Below are 17,304 nucleotides of genomic sequence, written 5' to 3' on the forward strand. Positions count from 1 at the left end.
AAGATGTTTTAAGTGTTGAGTCAGAAATAATACAATTTGTAGCTACTGAGTAGGAAACACATGTCCAAGCTATACACTGTGGTGGAACAATGATGTTGAGACTTAGAATCTAATGTATAACTTTGATCTTAAAATGAAAATATAACATTAGATAGAACGTTAGAAAATATAGCATAGAACTGAGTGAATAAAAATAGAACTGATAAAACAGCTCCTCCCTGGAAGTCTATGTTCCCATCTAATGTTTGGAGATGACCACAAGAGATACAGTGACGTAGCTGAGATGCACGCACACACATTCATATCCTTACTTTTAGCCTGTCAGGGAATATTACCACCACACAGCACAGAGTACAAAGGATATCCTACTAGGTACTTAGAGGATGTTAAGAAGCAAATGATAATACTCCTTTCCTCAAAGAACCTACAGCCTGATCATTATATCCAGAATTTTGGCTTCATGGTCTGTTATTTTTTAAAAAAGCAAAAAATGCTACTGCAAGCAGCGGGGTGGTCAACTTTTATTTTGCTAGGTAAGCATATTCTAGGAATAGATATTGTCCCAATTTTTGAGGTGCACTAACAGACACAGAGAGGTTAAGTAATTTTCTCAAAGTCGTACTGTTAGTTAGTGGTAGAACCAGTAGCCAAATGAGCAAGATCCACATTTAACCATCACACCACTGGTAAGCAGTCCTTCCATGTGTTCAATGTGGCTTATGAGAAGAATATCTGGCATTAGATTAATGTTTTGTATTCAAAAAGACAGTAATGATGACTAGTAGTTCCTGAAGAAATGAACTATGGTTGAATCTCTGAATATATGAAACTTACAATGCTGATCATAATATTATGTTACGCTTAATTTCAGAGTTCTGGCTTATTCTAGTTAGAGTTCTATGGAAAACCATGGTAATGAGTGTTTCAGCTTTAGAGAGTCAAAACACACACTTTCTTTCTTCTTTTCCTTGGTTCTGCAAATATTGAGCAATACAGGATTTAAGCAGAGGACAGCCAAAATATTGTGCATGTTACTAATAAGTATTTAAAGGATGTGTCTTTAGTTCTTGCTTAATGGGTCAGACCTGAGTTACACATATACCCAGGATAGTATTCAACAGTGCTGCACAACCACCAATCTCTTCCTGGTGAAACCCGCCATAGAAGAGAGCGAGCATCCTGTCTCTGGGCCATCCTTGGTGAATGATGCCACTTTGAAGCGTGCAACGCAGTGGAACTGGAAGGAGAGTTCTGATAGAAAAACTAGTGGGTCAGCAGGGCATGCCAAGTTTCTTTTCCCATTGTCACTAATCAAATGTCTTTGCTTTTGGTGAGGAATGATTTGGTAGGTGGAGGATTAGGAAGGTTTTGTTACTCTGACAGAGGTCCTTTCATATGGTGACAAAAATGAAGATTATAAAGATTCTACCAATTAATTACAATCTATACTTCTGTCATGTTTCATGAGTATCAGTGGTTTTCCATTGCTCTTTATTGACAGGGTACACTTTTATGTTTCTTTCTTTCATTTCAGAGAATTCGGCTTATGACTTGATGAACAGAGAGACGGCAAATAAACTTGATGCTGTTGTTGTGGGAGTGGAGTAAGATAAAAAAAAAAATACTATGATCCTTGCCCTCAGAACATAGGATTGATTTCCAAAGAAAGTCACCCAAGCCTCAAAAGTGGCTTGAATTGCAGGGAGCTTTTGTTTGTACTAAAAACTTTTACTCCTGTTATAATATCCATGCCTACTCAAAAGGACCCAATTTTCCTTTCATCTCTTCCTTTGAGTTAACTCTGAGAGGCACTGAAGGGTGAACAATCTGGGCAACACAGCTGTGAAAATCTCCGGGAACATAAATGTCCTAGAAGGACCCAGCTTAATCCCCATATAATAAACAGAGAGAGAGGGAGCTAGTTATCCATTCCACATTTGGGATGTTGGGTTTTATTTCAGCTGGTAATAAGAAGATGAATTTTACAGATACTTTGGGTTAGAAGAACATCAGGTGACAAATGTTGGGACCATATGATAATTTCAAGTCATTCTCAAGATTAGAGATCTTAGTAGTTCACAATTTTTTGTTAAAATTTCTAACAATATGTGAGAAAGACTGATGATTGTCCAAAATGTCCAACACTCTCTGATGTATTCAGGAGTACTCTGTACTTCTAAAACCATCATCCTCAGGATGAAGAAATTTTTCCATCCTTCCTGCCGATTTCAGAGTGCAGAAATACACTTAGAGACTTTCAGCATCCTTATGAAAAGAGAAAATAGTATAAATTCTTGTGAGAAATTAATAGGATCAAATAGAACATACAAGTTGAACTAATGCCGTCCTGTTTACTATTGCTGCTTTAGAGCAACCAGAAGAATCCCTTATGCTTTCAGAGATATTTCTAAATTATACTAAGTAGGATATTCTCCCTTTCACTCTATAGGTTTAACCTGTTTAACCTAGTATGCCACTTTATCATTTTTAAATATACTTCTAAAATGGTAATATAGAGAGTATCTGTTTCAAGAATTTTATCAAGTAATTTTATCTTAAATTACAAATTTATCATAAGTAATTTTATCAATTACTTAAGATATTTGTTGTTCTCTACCCATGTTTAAAGTAACAATCACATTTTTGGTATGTTATTTTGTTTAGATTATACTATATTTTAGATACTTGAGATACAGATTATAGTATGACAAAACTGCTAGGACCATCTTTGTAATGTTTATTGCCTAGTATTGCCATATGAATAATTTACTAACTGTAATTATGGATATTAAGATTACTACTATCAATAGAAATAAAAAATTGGACAGTTCAATAGCTCCTATATTAGAAGGCAAGGTATATAATACATATATATATATATAACCACATACATATATATATATATAGTCATTAAAAGATGCTGCAACAATTTACCTTACAAATAAATTGCAATGATTAAGAAAGATTCTTTGCTATACTTAAATCTTATTTACACTTCAAAGCTTTTATTTTGAATCGAGTTTTCTGGTAGTGCTTATGATATGAAATGAGACAAGCAATCTTATAGAATTTTGACCTAAACACATTGCTAATACAAGATATCTACAAATAATTTACTTTCATATTTTCTCCTTTTAAAAAATATTTTGTGGGCCGGGCGCGGTGGCTCAAGCCTGTAATCCCAGCACTTTGGGAGGCCGAGACGGGCGGATCACGAGGTCGGGAGATCGAGACCATCCTGGCTAACACGGTGAAACCCCGTCTCTACTAAAAAAATACAAAAAACTAGCCGGGTGAGGTGGTGGGCGCCTGTAGTCCCAGCTACTCAGGAGGCTGAGGCAGGAGAATGGCGTGAACCCGGGAGGCGGAGCTTGCAGTGAGCTGAGATCCGGCCACTGCACTCCAGCCTGGGCGACAGAGCTAGACTCCGTTTCAAAAAAAAAAAAAAAAAAAAAAAAAAAAATTTTGTGCCTTCCCAACAATAGTTCTGAAAATTGTTGACCCAGAAAATATAGGCAACAAAAACGAAAATAACCAAATATGATTACACCAAACTAAAAGCTTCTGTGCAGCAAAATAGTTAACACTCTACAGAGACAGCCTATAGATTGAGAGAAAATACTTGCAAGTCATACATCTGATTAGGGGTTAATATCAAAAATATTTGTATCTTGAGCTCAAACAATTCAATAAGAAAATAAAAAGCTCAGTTAAGTAATGGGTGTGAAATTTGATAGACATTTCTCAAAAGAAGACATTCAAATGGGCAACAGATATATGAAAAAAATACTCAACATTGCTAATCATGAGAGAAGCGCAAATTAAAAACCACAATGGGATATCATCTTACACTTATCAAAATGGCTATTATAAAAACAATGGGAGTTTTCAAGTGTTGGCACTGATGTTGAGAAAAGGAAACCCTTGTATAGCATTGGTGGGAATGTAAATTAGTACAGCCATTATGGAAAAGTCTACTGAGTTTCTTCAAAAAACTAAAATTAGAATTACTATAAAATTCAGCAATCTACTTCTGGGTATCTGCCCCAAAAAATGGAAATGGGTTTGTCAAAGATATGTCCTTACTCCCATGTTCATTGCAGCACTATTCACAATAGCCAAGATGTGAAATCAACCTAAGTGTCCATCAACAGATGAATGGATAGAGAAAATATGGTACATATACACAAGGGAATACTATTCAGCCTCAAAAAAGAGGAAATTCTGTAATTTGTGACTGCATGGATGGAACTGGAGAATATTATCCTAAATGAGATAAGCCAGGCACAGAAAGACAAATACCACAGGTTCTCACATATATGTGGAAACTAAAATCATTGAATTCACAGAAGCAGAGGGTAGAATGGTGGTTACAGAGGCCAGTGGTTAGGACCAATGGGGAGATGATTGTTAAAGGGCACAAAATCTGTTTAAAAAGAGGAATTCTTTTTTAGTTCTATTGCATAATACAGGGAATATACTAAGTAATGTTGTACAACATTGCAAAGAGACTAAATATCATGTTTTTACCACAAAAATTTTAAGTATTTGAGGTAATGGATATATTAGCAAGCTCATTTTAATTATTTCATATTATGTTATGTTACATTCATAAATCATAACATCACTTTGAAACCCATACATTTATAAAATTATAATTTAATTAAAATTTATGTAATACTTTCTAAATAAAAGTTTTTACAAATTATTATTGTCAATTTCAAGTAAAAGTTTTTTCTTGAGCCACCAACTACACTGAGAATCTGATGAATAGTACAGGGTACCGCCCCTCCTGATTGCTCTTCTGTTGAAAATTTTATTAGAGTGAAGACACATCCTTCTCTTTCTCATCTCCCTATAGAGCCAACATTTTAGAACTTTTATACCAGTGTCTACTTTTTATTTTAAAACAAAAGTTAGTAGTAAGCCAGGTTTAATTGATGAAATTAAACTCAAAGTAGGGCCAATTATGTTCGATGGATCGGTTGCTTAAATTGATAGATATTTGGATATATATAACCAAAGATTAATCATAAATAACTTTGTTGCTTTTTTTTTTTTTTCTTTCTGAAGCTTTAGACTATCTCCTCAATATTATTTTCCTACTCCCATTGAAGATATTCTTTCTGTGGCCAGGTTCTTTCTACAGGACAAAATTCTTGAACGATATAGAGTGGATCCCATGCGAATCTGTATTGCAGGTGATAGCAGCGGGGCTGCATTGACAGCAACAGTGACTCAACTGGTATGTTCTATGTCTTATGTATGTTTCACATACATACTGTAATTCGAATACAAGAGAAGCATTTTATTTCAGTTACAATCTTTCTATTGGTCTTATATTTTCAACTTTGAAAGAGCAAAAATGAACAAACATACAAACAACTTTCTGTCCCTTTTTATATAAGTATATCTTAGATAGATATGGCTTTAAAGGCATTGAGGGGACATTGCACATAATTTTAAATAAGGCTCTTATTTGTCCCATCAATTTTAAGAAAACTATGCCAATGTCAAGGGCTACCATTTAATATGACAGAGGCTTGTTTTTCTCCTTAGGTCAATTGTAAGCGTAATCCATGTTTTAAATCCTGTAGACTATCATCAGATAACATCGGCCCTGTGTCATGCTTGTGTAGAAGCATCACTACTGTGACAGAGAAAATTTACCTGATGTTAAAACCCTTGTCATATGTAATTAAATAACTGGCCAAATAAATATTGAAAAACGATTTCAGTCTAATATGTAATTCCCACTGCCAAACTTATTTAATGGAAACAAAATTGACATAAGCAGAGGAATACCCTTTTCTTTCTTTTCTTTTCTTTTTTTTTTTTTTTTTCCACTTTGCAAAGTTTTGTTTGTTTGACAGCAGGAATGGGCTAGGGGAGGGTCCCCCACAAGCTGGACCCCTTGTTCCGTTTGGCCGTGAGGAGACCCACGGCGGTGCTGGCGGCCAAGGGGAACCGGCAGAACGGGATCAGCTGGAGCTCATTGATTTCGAGGCTTTGTGTTCATTTCGCCCTAGGCCCCTTCTCGATGGGCTTTCTAATGTCCTTTCCCCGGAGCTTGAGGCCAATGGCCTGCTCGATTTTGCCCAGTACCTGGTCATTGGGTATGGCCCGTCCGCTCTCATAGTCCGCGATCACCTGTGGCTTCTCATTGATTTTCGTGGCCAGGTCCTTCTGCGTAAGCCCCTTGCTCTGCCGACCCTGCTGGATCACCTTGCCCACCTCCAGGGTCACCCTGTCATGGTGCAGCTCCTCCGTCTCCCGGTCCAGCTTGGCTGTGTTCTTGGTGATAGAATGTTGTTTGTTCTGGCCAGCAGCCCATTTCTTGGAAGTCTCCACATCTTCTCCTCGTCTCTGTGCCGCTAAGGTAGCCTGCTTGGACTTGGCCTGGGCGGCCATGGGGCCCTTCTTGCGCAGCACCGTCGCCGTGTCCCAGTCGCTCTCGGCCATGGCGGGCGAAGGCTGGCGTCCGTCCGGCGGCTCAGCAGCAGCTCAGGAATACCCTTTTCAATTATAGAACAGCCCCTGCTTATGAAAGGGATGTAGTCTCAAAGGTTAGTTTGTAAGTTCTTATTGTGCCTTTAAGTAAAAATAAAACAAATAAAACCACCATGAAGGTGGCTTCTCGGCATATCCCATTTAGCATGAGGGGAAATGGGCCGGGTGTGGTGGCGCATGCCTGTAATCCCAGCACTTTGGGAGGCCTAGGCGGGCGGATCACGAGGTCACGAGTTTGAGACCAGCCTTACCAATACGGTGAAATCCCGTCTCTACTAAAAATACAAAAATTAGCCGAATTAGCCAGGCTTGGTGGCACGCACCTGTAATCACAGCTGCTCAGGAGGCTGAGGCAGCAGTATCACTTGGGTTGCAGTGAGCCAAGATCGCAGCACTACACTCCAGCCTGACAACAGAGCGAGATTCCGTCTCAAAAAAAAAAAAAAAAAAAAAAAAAGGAAATGAACTTAAATCCTGTTCCTCTCTTTATGATCTCAGAGGCCCTCTGGGCCCTTAGCTTTGAGGATCCATGCGTCTTCAAGCAGATGAAGCAAGTGGAGTTGTGGTCATGGATTAAAACCTTCGCTGTCTGCAGTGGCAAACTGATGAGCAGAGAGAGAGAGAGTTCAGGGCAGCACTTTCAACACAGGGTAGAGGGCAGATAATGTCTAGGAGAGCTTTCTAACAAGCAGAGCAGTGTGGAGGGTGGAGTAAGGGATTAAATGCTTACGTGCAGTTATTCCTAGGCCACATGTCTGTATGCAGATCTTTGAATGTAATAATTTTAAAGTTTTAAAAAAGGTTTTTGAAAATTATTCCAGTAATATCAATAGTATATGTTACCTATCTCTAAACTGGTCATTTCACCTTTTAAGGTAACTTTCCCTGCCCTTATTAAATGATAAAATTCGGATTAAATTAATACTTTAAATTATTAATACAATAATCCATACAAAGCTTATAAAGTTCTAAAAAGTTTTTCAGAAATTATCTGAATATTCTTTGTTTATGTGGAATGATGAAAACATCATCACACAAATAGAAGCTATGACAAGAATAAAATAAAAAGTTTTATTAACAAACCTCCAAAGCAGGAAATGATTTTTCTGAAAGAAAAACAAGAGATATAGACAGCAGCTCAAAAGATGTGTACTCTCTGGTTTTAGATAGGCTCAAAACTTCTTATTGCCAATATCTGTTCTGAATTGCAGTGTAAAGAAATTCTTGAGGCATGCCACTTCTTCCATAGTTAGTCTTACTGACTTAGGGTAGATTTTCAGAAGTCGAAAAACTTGGTGTTTAGGGTTTGAGAGACATACTGTTTGGTTAATGAGTTTTACCAGTTTGCTTAGACACTAGAAATGTAGATAGGTGTTGGATTCATTCCAATCCCACATGCAGTACATAATCATATTTACAATGATGTTATTTTTTTTACAGTGGTAAAGGGATATTATTTCCACTATAGTTTTGTTGTACATTTCTTTCACTACCAGTGAAATAGAATACTTTTTACTGGTAAAATTAAAAATGTGAATGATTTTATTTCCTCCTTAATAAGCTCTCTATTCATAGTCTTTGCTAATTTGTTTCATAGAATATTTTTCTTTAAAGAGTACAATTATTTGTAAACTAAAGATAATCTTTGTCTGGAATTTATTTTTGTGAATCTGTTTGTATTTTTTATGTGGATATTGGCTTGCTCATCTTCTAAAAATTTTTTCTTTTTTTTACACTAAGAAAACTTTAAACTTGTAAAATATTGGAAAAACCTGGTTGTTATTATTTTTCTTTTTTTTTTTTTTTTTTGAGACGGAGTCTCGCTCTGTCGCCAAGGCTGGAGTGCAGTGGCCGGATCTCAGCTCACTGCAAGCTCCGCCTCCTGGGTTCCGGCCATTCTCCTGCCTCAGCCTCCCGAGTAGCTGGGACTACAGGCGCCCGCCACCTCGCCTGGCTAGTTTTTTGTATTTTTTAGTAGAGACGGGGTTTCACCGTGTTTAGCCAGGATGGTCTTGATCTCCTGACCTCGTGATCCGCCCGTCTCGGCCTCCCAAAGTGCTGGGATTACAGGCTTGAGCCACCGCGCCCGGCCTGTTATTATTTTTCTTTATTATTTTGCCCATTGCCTTTAATCTTACAAAAACTTTCTTGTTTAGAAACTTGATAAAATTATTTCATATGAAGTATATATTTATCAAATGTCTATGTATAATCTGTTCTATCTCTAAAATCATTAATATACTAATGCCTCAATGTTACCAACATTGTGGCCTTTGATAGGCTTTCATATCTTATGGAGATAATGTTTTCAATTATTTTTCCTATTTTAATTTAACGTTTATTGTATCTTTTCACCTGCCAAACCACATCCGACTTTACCTGTGTCTCTTCAAACAAAAATGGAGCCAAGCTAATCGTTTACCTGCTAGAACATGAACATTTTCAGAAAAGATAATTCTTTTCCACTGCCTATAGTGATGATACTAAATATAGTTAATCTTTATTGAACACTTACTACATTCCTGGAACTCTTCCTCATGAGTTTCATCTCATTTTCACCATACAAAAACCATATACATCATTAATTTAGAGATAAATATAATCATTAATTTAGAGATCAGATAAAATAAAATCATTAAGTTAGAGATCAGAAAACTGCGGCTTTGAAAAGTTAGGTGAGTTTATCAGCACAATGCCATAAAATGAATATGTTGTAAAGCCAGAACTCAAACTAACTGTGAAGAGCTCCAAGGCCTGTACTTTCAAACTCTGTGTGATATTTCTTTTCAGTCTCTTCTGTGATAGTAGATTGGGTATTGGATATCGTATCACTGAGTATGCTTTTGAATGTGAGACTGTTTTAGTGCATTGCTTCAGGGGGACACAGAGTGGTATGTGTGGTTGCTTTGGAGAAGTACGGAGCAGAGACTAGAAGGGTTAATCCTCAAGGTAGAGAGGATGGAGTCTGCAGGGTAGAAGTTTGATGATATTGAGCACCCAGAAAGCCCCAACTGGAAGTCCCCTAGCAGCCAGTATGGGTTGAGTATGTGTTCTAGGATAAAGCAAAAATAACCTCTCTTGCTGGGATTTATGGTTGCCCATAGTTTATCCAGGCACTGTCAGACCTTCTTCATGCTGTAATGAAGGAAAGGAATGAGGGAGCCTATGGAAAAAGGGAAATTAGTGGGAATTACAACTAAACTCGATGTTCTAGGTGAAAAAAATAATTGGTGATTTAGGTGAGGAAGATTTCTCACTAGGTTAAACACTCAATGAATATCTTGTGTATATCTATTGTCATTTATGGGAGGCCACACATAGGAGGGTGAGACTTGGAAGACCAGATACTACACACCCAAATCACTGGATAAATGGGAGATGCACTTGTGAATCAGTGACAAGGTCCAGAGATGGAATATAGAAGACTCAGGGATGATGTGCTTGATGCAGGGAGTGAAATAAGACTCTTGAAAAGGACATCTAGCCCAGGAAAGAGCTATGTCAAGGTGGATGATCTTGAAGCCATTTGGGACATGAGAGCATATTCAGTAGTGCTTCAGACTTTCTGGAGCAGGATAAATACCAGGCACAGGTGATTATGGAAGCTACTGCTTTGAAACTCTGCTGACATCAGTAGGAGCCACTGAGGGATCCCAAACGTGTTTGAGTCGGAATTAAAGTTATAGACCAGCACTTTTCAGCACTTTGCAACTATACTCAACTGACATATCGCCTCAGGATGGGCCCACAGCCTGCTGGTGTGGAACTAAAGGAGCAATGAAAAAAGTCCAAAGGCAAAGTAGAGCCAAGAGTAAGCTGCTAAATAAAAACCTTCAAAAACCTAAGCACTTATTCTAAAGAGGTCAGTGGAAGATGGCAACCAGGTGCTGCGAAGGTATGGGAGAATAAGTACTGATACCAAGATAATTAGGAATAACAATGGCATGTTGAGGACATGTACATGAGATGCCCATATGAGCACTTTAAAAGAAAACACACATGCACACACACAAAATTGGTGTGTTACAGGTACCAGACTAATCTGTACTCTCCCTTTAAAATATAGTTCCTGACCTCCAAATTTTTCTTTTTTGTTTTTTCTTTTTAATTTTTGTGGGTGCATAGTAGGTATATACAACTAGGGTGTGCGAGATGTTTTGATGCAGGTATTCAATGTGAAATAAGCACATATTGGAAAATGAAGTATCTATCCCCTCTAGCATTTATCCTTTGAGGTACAAACAATCCAATTATACTGTTTATTTTAAAATATACACGTAAGTTATTATTGACTGTAATTACCTTGTTTTGCTATCAAATAGTAGGTCATCATTCTTTCTATTTTTGTGCCCATTAACCATCCTCTCCTCTCTCCCATCCTTCCATTACCCTTCCCAGCCTCTAGTAACCATTCTACTCTCTAGGTCCATGAGTTCAATTGCTTCTATTTTTACATGCCACAAATAATTAAGAACATGCATGGTTGTCTTTCTGTGCCTGTCTTATTTCATTTAACATAATAATCTCCAGTTCCATCCATGGTTTTGCAAAGGACTGGATATCATTCTTTTTTACAGCTCAATAGTACTCCATTGTGTATGTACCACATTTTCTTTATCCATTCATCTATTGATGGACACTTAGGTTGCTTTCAAATCTTAGCTTACAATGTTTCAGCATTGTAAACAGTGTTGCAACAAACATAGGAGTGCAGATATCTTTTCAACATACTGATTTTCTTTCTTTTGGGTATATGTCCAGCAGTGGGATTGTTGGATCATATGGTAGCTCAATTTTTAGTTTTCTGAGGAAGCTCCAAATTATTCTCCACAGTGGTTGTACTCATTTACATTCCCATCAACAATGTACAAGGGTTCCTTATTCTCTACACCCTTGCCAGCATTTGTTATTGCCTATCTTTGGATATAAGCCATTTTTACTGGGATGAGATGGTATCTCATATAGTTTTGATTTGCATTTGTCTGATCAATGATGTTGAGCACCTTTTCATATGCCTCTTTGCCATTTGTATGTCTTATTTTGAGAAATGTCTATTCAAATCTTTCGCCCATTTTTTTGATCAGTTTATTAGATATTTTCTATTGAGTTGTTTGAGCTCCTTATATATTCTGGTTATTAATCCTTTGTCAGATGGATAGTTTGCAAATATCTTCTCCTAATCTGTGGTTTGTCTTTTCACTTTGTTGCTTGTTTCCTAGCTGTGAAGAAGTTTTTTAACTTGATGTGATCCCATTTGTCCATTTTTGCTTTGGTTGCCTGCACTTGTGGGGTATTATTCAAGAAATCTTAGCCCAGACCACTGTCCTGGAGTGGTTTCCCAATATTTTCTTGTAGCAGTTTCATAGTTTGAGGTTTAGATTTAAGTCTTTAATCTATTTTGATTCAACTTTTGTAAGTGGTGATAGATAGGGATCTAGTCTTATTCCTCTGCATATGAATATCCAGTTTTCCAAACACCATGTGTTGAAGAGAATGTCTTTTCCCCAGTGTATGTTCTTAGCACCTTTGTCAAGAATGAGTTCACTGTAGGTGTGTGGATTTGCTTTTGGTTTCTCTGTTCTGTTCCATTGGTCTATGTGTCTGTTTTTATGCCAGCACCATGTTGTTTTGGTTATTATACCTCTGTAGTGTTATGTAAACTCAAGTAATGTGATCTCTCCAGGTCTGGTTTTGTTTTTTTTCTTTTTTTCTTTTTTTTTTTTTGCTCATGATAGTTTTGTCTATTCTGGTTCTTTTGCGGTTCCATATAGATTTTAGGATCGTCTTTCTATTTCTGTGAAGAATGTCATTGGTATTTTGATAGTGATTGCATTGAATCTGTAGATTACTTTGAGTACTATGAACATTTTAATAATATTGATTCTTCCAATCAAGGAACATGAAATATTTTGCCATTTGTTGGTGTCCTCTTAAATTTTCTTCATCAGTGTTTCATAGCTTTCATTATAGATATCTTTCACTTCTTTGGTTAAATTAATTCCTAGGTATTCAATTTCATTTGTGGCTATTGTAAATGGCATTACGTTTAAAATTTCTTTTTCACAGTTTTCACTATTGGCGTGTGTGTGTGTGTGTGTGTGTGTGTGTATATATATATATAACAGTTTTATATATATCAGTTATATATATCTCATATATATATATCAGATTTGCATTTATCTGATGATCAATGATGTTGAGCACTTTTTCTTATTCCTGTTTGCCATTTGTATGTCTTCTTTTGATACTGATATATATATATAACTGATATATATAAAACAGATATATATATAAACATTTTTATATGTTGACTTTGTATCCTGCAACTTTATTTATTTCTCAAATCAGTTCCAATAGTTTTCTTGTGGAGTCTTTAGTTTTTTCCAAATGTAAGACCACATGGCCAGCAAACAAGGATAATTTGACTACTTCCTTTCCAATATGGATGCCTTTTATGTTTCTCTTGTCTGATTGCTCTAGCTAGGATTTCTAGTACTATGTTGAATAGCAGTAGTGACAGTGGGTGTATTAATCCATTTTCATGCTGCTGATAAAGACATACCGAAACTGGGAAGAAAACAAGGTTTAATTGGACTTACAGTTCTACATAGGTGGAGAGGTCTCATAATCATGGCAGGAGGTGCAAGTAACTTCTTATGTGGCGGGAGCAAGAGAAAAATGAGGAAGAAGCAAAAGTGGAAACCCCTGAAAAACCCATCAGATCTTGTCAGACTTATTCACTATCATGAGAATAGCACGGGAAAGACTGGCCTCCATAATTCAATTACCTCTCACTGGTTCCCTCCCACTGGTTCCCTCCCACAATATGTGGGAATTCTGGGAGGAACAATTCAAGTTGAGATTTGGGTGGGAACACAGCCAAACCGTATCATTCCTCCCCTGGCCCCTCCAAATCTCATGTCCTCACATTTCAAAACCAATCATGCCTTCCCAACAGTCCCCCAAAGTCTTTACTTACGTCAGCATTAACCCAAAAATCCACAGTCCAAAGTCATATTTGAGACAAGACAAGCCCGTTCTGCCTATCAGCCTGTAAAATCAAAAGCAAACTAGTTACTTCCTAGATACAATGGGAGTACAGCTATTGGGTAAATAAAGCTGTACTTTATTTTTGAATACTGGGTCATTCCAAATGGGAGAAATTGGCCAAAACAAAGGGGTTACAGGCCCCATGCAAGTCCTACATCCAGCAGGGCATTCAAATTTTAAAGCTCCAAAATGATCTCCTTTGACTGCAGATCTCACATCCAGGTCAAACTGATGCAAGAGGTAGGTTCCCATGATCTTGGGCAGCTCCACCCCTGTGGCTTTGCAGGGTACAGCCTCCCTCCTGACTGCTTTCATAGGCTGGTGTTGAGTATCTGCAGCTTTTCCAAGCACGTGGTGCAAGCTGTCGGTTGATCTACCATTCTGGGGTCTAGAGGATGGTAGCCCTGTTCTCACAGTTCCACTAGGCAGTGCCCCAATAGGTCCTCTGAGGGGGCTCCAATCCCACATTTCCCTTCTGCACTGCCCTAGCAGGGAGGTGTCAGCAATTCAAGATTGTCTTCCTAATATCTCCAGTACCTCTTTCAGTGAAGTTAAAACCAGTTACTGTAATTGTTCACCTGATTTTTTATTCTTAGGGAGGTGCTTTTTGGCATGGATGGTTCTTCAATTTGGTGTTCCTATGGAGAGGATGATTGGTGGAGGCTTCTATTTGGCCATCTTACTTGGCCTCCTTGAATAAAACAGTTTAATATTCCTGAAATGTAGTATAAATATTTTGAAAATAGTCATTGAGTACGTTGGTTTTGTAACTTTATCTTATAATAACTCATGTTATTGAAGTGAAGACTTGAACTTCTATAGCTTAAAAATCTTTGGCTAACACATTTTATTATATATTTTCAGCTAAAGAATGACCCAGTATTCAAAAATAAAATTAAAGCTCAAGCTTTAATTTACCCTGGTTTACAAGTACTTGATTCCTTAGTGCCATCTCACCAAGAAAATGAACATGGCCCGTTGCTAACAAGGGATACGGCAATTAAAATGGCATGCTTATATTTGACCAGAGATGAAGCACTTCCTCAGGCAATGAGAAAAAACCAACATATGCCTCAAGAATCAAGACATCTGTTCAAGTTTGTCAACTGGAGTAACTTTCTTCCTGATAAATATAAAAAGAACTATATTTATATGAAACCAGTTCTTGGAAGACTTAATTTATCATATCCAGCACTTTTGGATAGTAGGTTATCACCCTTGTTAGTGAATGATTCCCAGTTACAAAAGTGTCCATTAACTTATATCGTCACCTGTCAATATGATATTCTAAGAGATGATGGACTTATGTATGTCACACGACTTCAAAATGTTGGAGTTAACGTTGTTCATGATCATTTAGAGGATGGATTTCATGGAGCTCTATCATTCATGTCATCACCATTTTATTTACAATTAGGCGTTAGAATAAAAGATAAGTATATTAGTTGGTTAGAAGAAAATCTATAAATCTATAAATTGTACATGTCAGTAGATAATCATTTAGTTAGTATTATAATCCAAAGATTATGTTTTAAAGTCTTGTGAGTTTAATGGACAGAACAATGGTATGAGTTTGGGATAAATCAAAGTTTAAATCAGAGTACGTTTAAATCTAAGTTTAAATTGTGCACTTTTGAACAAATTATTTCGTTTTTCTACTCTTAAACCTTGCTAAAATGAAGACATTGTTGTATTATTCCAATTTTATTTATTTTGCTTGATAAACACTAAATATTCACCAATATCAGTAAAGTATAAAAGTGAGTATGGTTATAGGCAAAGTAGGCATAACAGTTTCTGGGCAGTGATAAGAATGGTAATGGCGAGTGAGGAGAAAATTTAAGGAAGGAAAATTGCAATGACATTTGTATGGGGTTATCACTACATTATATTGCAGCCATTTTTTTTTGTATTAGGTATAGTTCATACATTATTTATATCTGCCCAATGTAAATTCTGTTAGTTTTTTTTTCCATTTAGTTAATAAAAATAAAGTCTGATTTCAAATGTATTGCTAAGATTCTTTGCCTATAGAAGAAGAAAAAAAATTTAATTCTGTACTCTAAATTATTTCTATAGCCTGAAATTTTCACCCTTACTCAAACTTTTAGCAAAATCACTACAAACTTTTAGCAAATTTTACTACATTGATTGCTATGTGGTGATCCTTAATCCAAGGAGCTTCCTAACCGACTATATGTGTCAGCCAAAATTATTTATTCTGTTATTTTGAATTCCCAGATTAAATCATATATCCTCATACAAGATATGTAAGTAGCAAGATATTTAAGCTGATAATCTCTGAAGCTCTTGACTTCCTTGTGATGATGAGTCCAATGCTCATGTCAGCCTATACCAACCTCACAATTAAAATGCATTCCCATTATGAGGCGTTAGAAGTAATGTCTAATTTTTGAGGTCATTGTGATGCTGCTGTTTGCCTGATATTGTTTTCTCTGTTCTGGGTCTTTTATTAATGCTGACTGAATATGGTGTTGTGTAAATTTACTTGTTCCTGTTGAATTTGATTGATAATCAAATACCAAAACTTTTTTCTTTTGATCTGCAGCTTATTCACTTGCTGTTTGGTCATCTCAACAAAAATCTGTTCACCGATTTTCAGCAGACTTTACCATATACATCTCTTCACTAAAATTCAAATACTGAGCGGCATTTCATAAGCTTGAGAATGTGTTGATGAATATGTTTCCTTTGCTATTAGTTATTCCATGACATGTATAAAGCTATGACCTCCTGTGCAATAACCATCTGGTTGTTTCACTTATAAATCATAAGGGACCTTGATAAACTCATTTTAAACCAGAATTGACACAAAAAAACTTGTTTGCCTGACTTAACTAGTAATCATTTAAGTCATGTGAGTAGGTATTATATGTTCACGGTTTGTTTTGCAAACATTGTACACCAGGAAAAGTCTGTAGACTAATTGCAGCATTCATGCATGTATTTGTTCATTGATTCATTCACAAACTTTATTGAGTATTTTGTATAATGGTTAAATTTCAAATAAGTCATGAGCATGGAGAAAAGATTAGAAAACTGTCATTTTTTCATTCACAGTGCAAATATTTTGAAGTAAGTTATGTAAACATTAAATATACTTATAGACCATGGAACATAAGAGCAAAGAAGAATTAAATATGAATTATATAAATTCAGTTACCATCCAGATTATCAGTCTTTTGGTTAATATACATGATCGAACATCAGTTTTATGATAATATGTCACATGTTTCTCTAGAGACTTGTTAAGCAAATTGCTAGTGACACAGTAATTTTGTATCTGATATGTTTTAGAAGTAGGTACAGAATTACCAGTTCATTTAAAAAATGAAGGAAATAATTATTTCCTGAGATATAAAGAGGTCAAAAACAAACTCTTAGTTGAAAAAAGAGAATTAATAGAATACTTAGCATTAAAGTGACTGGAAGTTGATTGACAGTCTATTACAAAGGTATCAGAAGCAGGTAAGTGTGTAGCCCATTTTATTTCATATTTCAGATCAACTCATGAAAATATTTTGCATAAAGTAAAAAGTTAAAAGATTGTGCAACCTCTTTCATTAATTCAGCATAATTTCATACTAAATCATAATAAAGATAATAATAACCACAAAAACTTCATTAAGTAAAGAAAATATGGTATATATCCAGAAGAGAAAAAAGAATGAAACATTTAAAAAGTATGAAATTCTGTCCTTTGCTTGCAAAGTGAATGATCCT

The 17,304-nt window shown here is 36.2% G+C and overlaps 2 protein-coding genes across 2 annotated transcripts; one reads left to right on the plus strand and one right to left on the minus strand.

The window, feature by feature from the left end:
- Nucleotides 1–5,079: 5,079 nt before the first annotated feature.
- On the plus strand, nt 5,080–15,027 carry LOC105463716 (arylacetamide deacetylase-like 2). Its single transcript, XM_011710939.2, has 2 exons — nt 5,080–5,245; nt 14,425–15,027. Exons 1-2 carry the CDS (start codon nt 5,183–5,185, stop codon nt 15,025–15,027), a joined length of 666 nt encoding a protein of 221 aa, XP_011709241.2. The 5' UTR covers nt 5,080–5,182.
- Nucleotides 5,895–6,505, minus strand: LOC105463702 (endothelial differentiation-related factor 1). Its single transcript, XM_024787307.2, has one exon. The coding sequence runs from the start codon at nt 6,460–6,462 to the stop codon at nt 6,016–6,018; it is 447 nt and encodes a 148-aa protein (XP_024643075.1). The 5' UTR covers nt 6,463–6,505; the 3' UTR covers nt 5,895–6,015.
- Nucleotides 15,028–17,304: the final 2,277 nt, after the last annotated feature.

The sequence above is a fragment of the Macaca nemestrina genome, chromosome 2, assembly GCF_043159975.1.
Source record: "Macaca nemestrina isolate mMacNem1 chromosome 2, mMacNem.hap1, whole genome shotgun sequence".
NCBI classification, from domain to species: domain Eukaryota; kingdom Metazoa; phylum Chordata; class Mammalia; order Primates; family Cercopithecidae; genus Macaca; species Macaca nemestrina.

Coding starts and splice junctions, on each gene's coding strand:
- LOC105463716 (XM_011710939.2), top strand. CDS start 5,183: ATGCGAATCTGTATTGCAGGTGATAGCAGCGGGGCTGCATTGACAGCA. Junction 5,246..14,424: donor CAGCAACAGTGACTCAACTG/GTATGTTCTATG, acceptor ATATATTTTCAG/CTAAAGAATGACCCAGTATT.
- LOC105463702 (XM_024787307.2), bottom strand. CDS start 6,462: ATGGCCGAGAGCGACTGGGACACGGCGACGGTGCTGCGCAAGAAGGGC.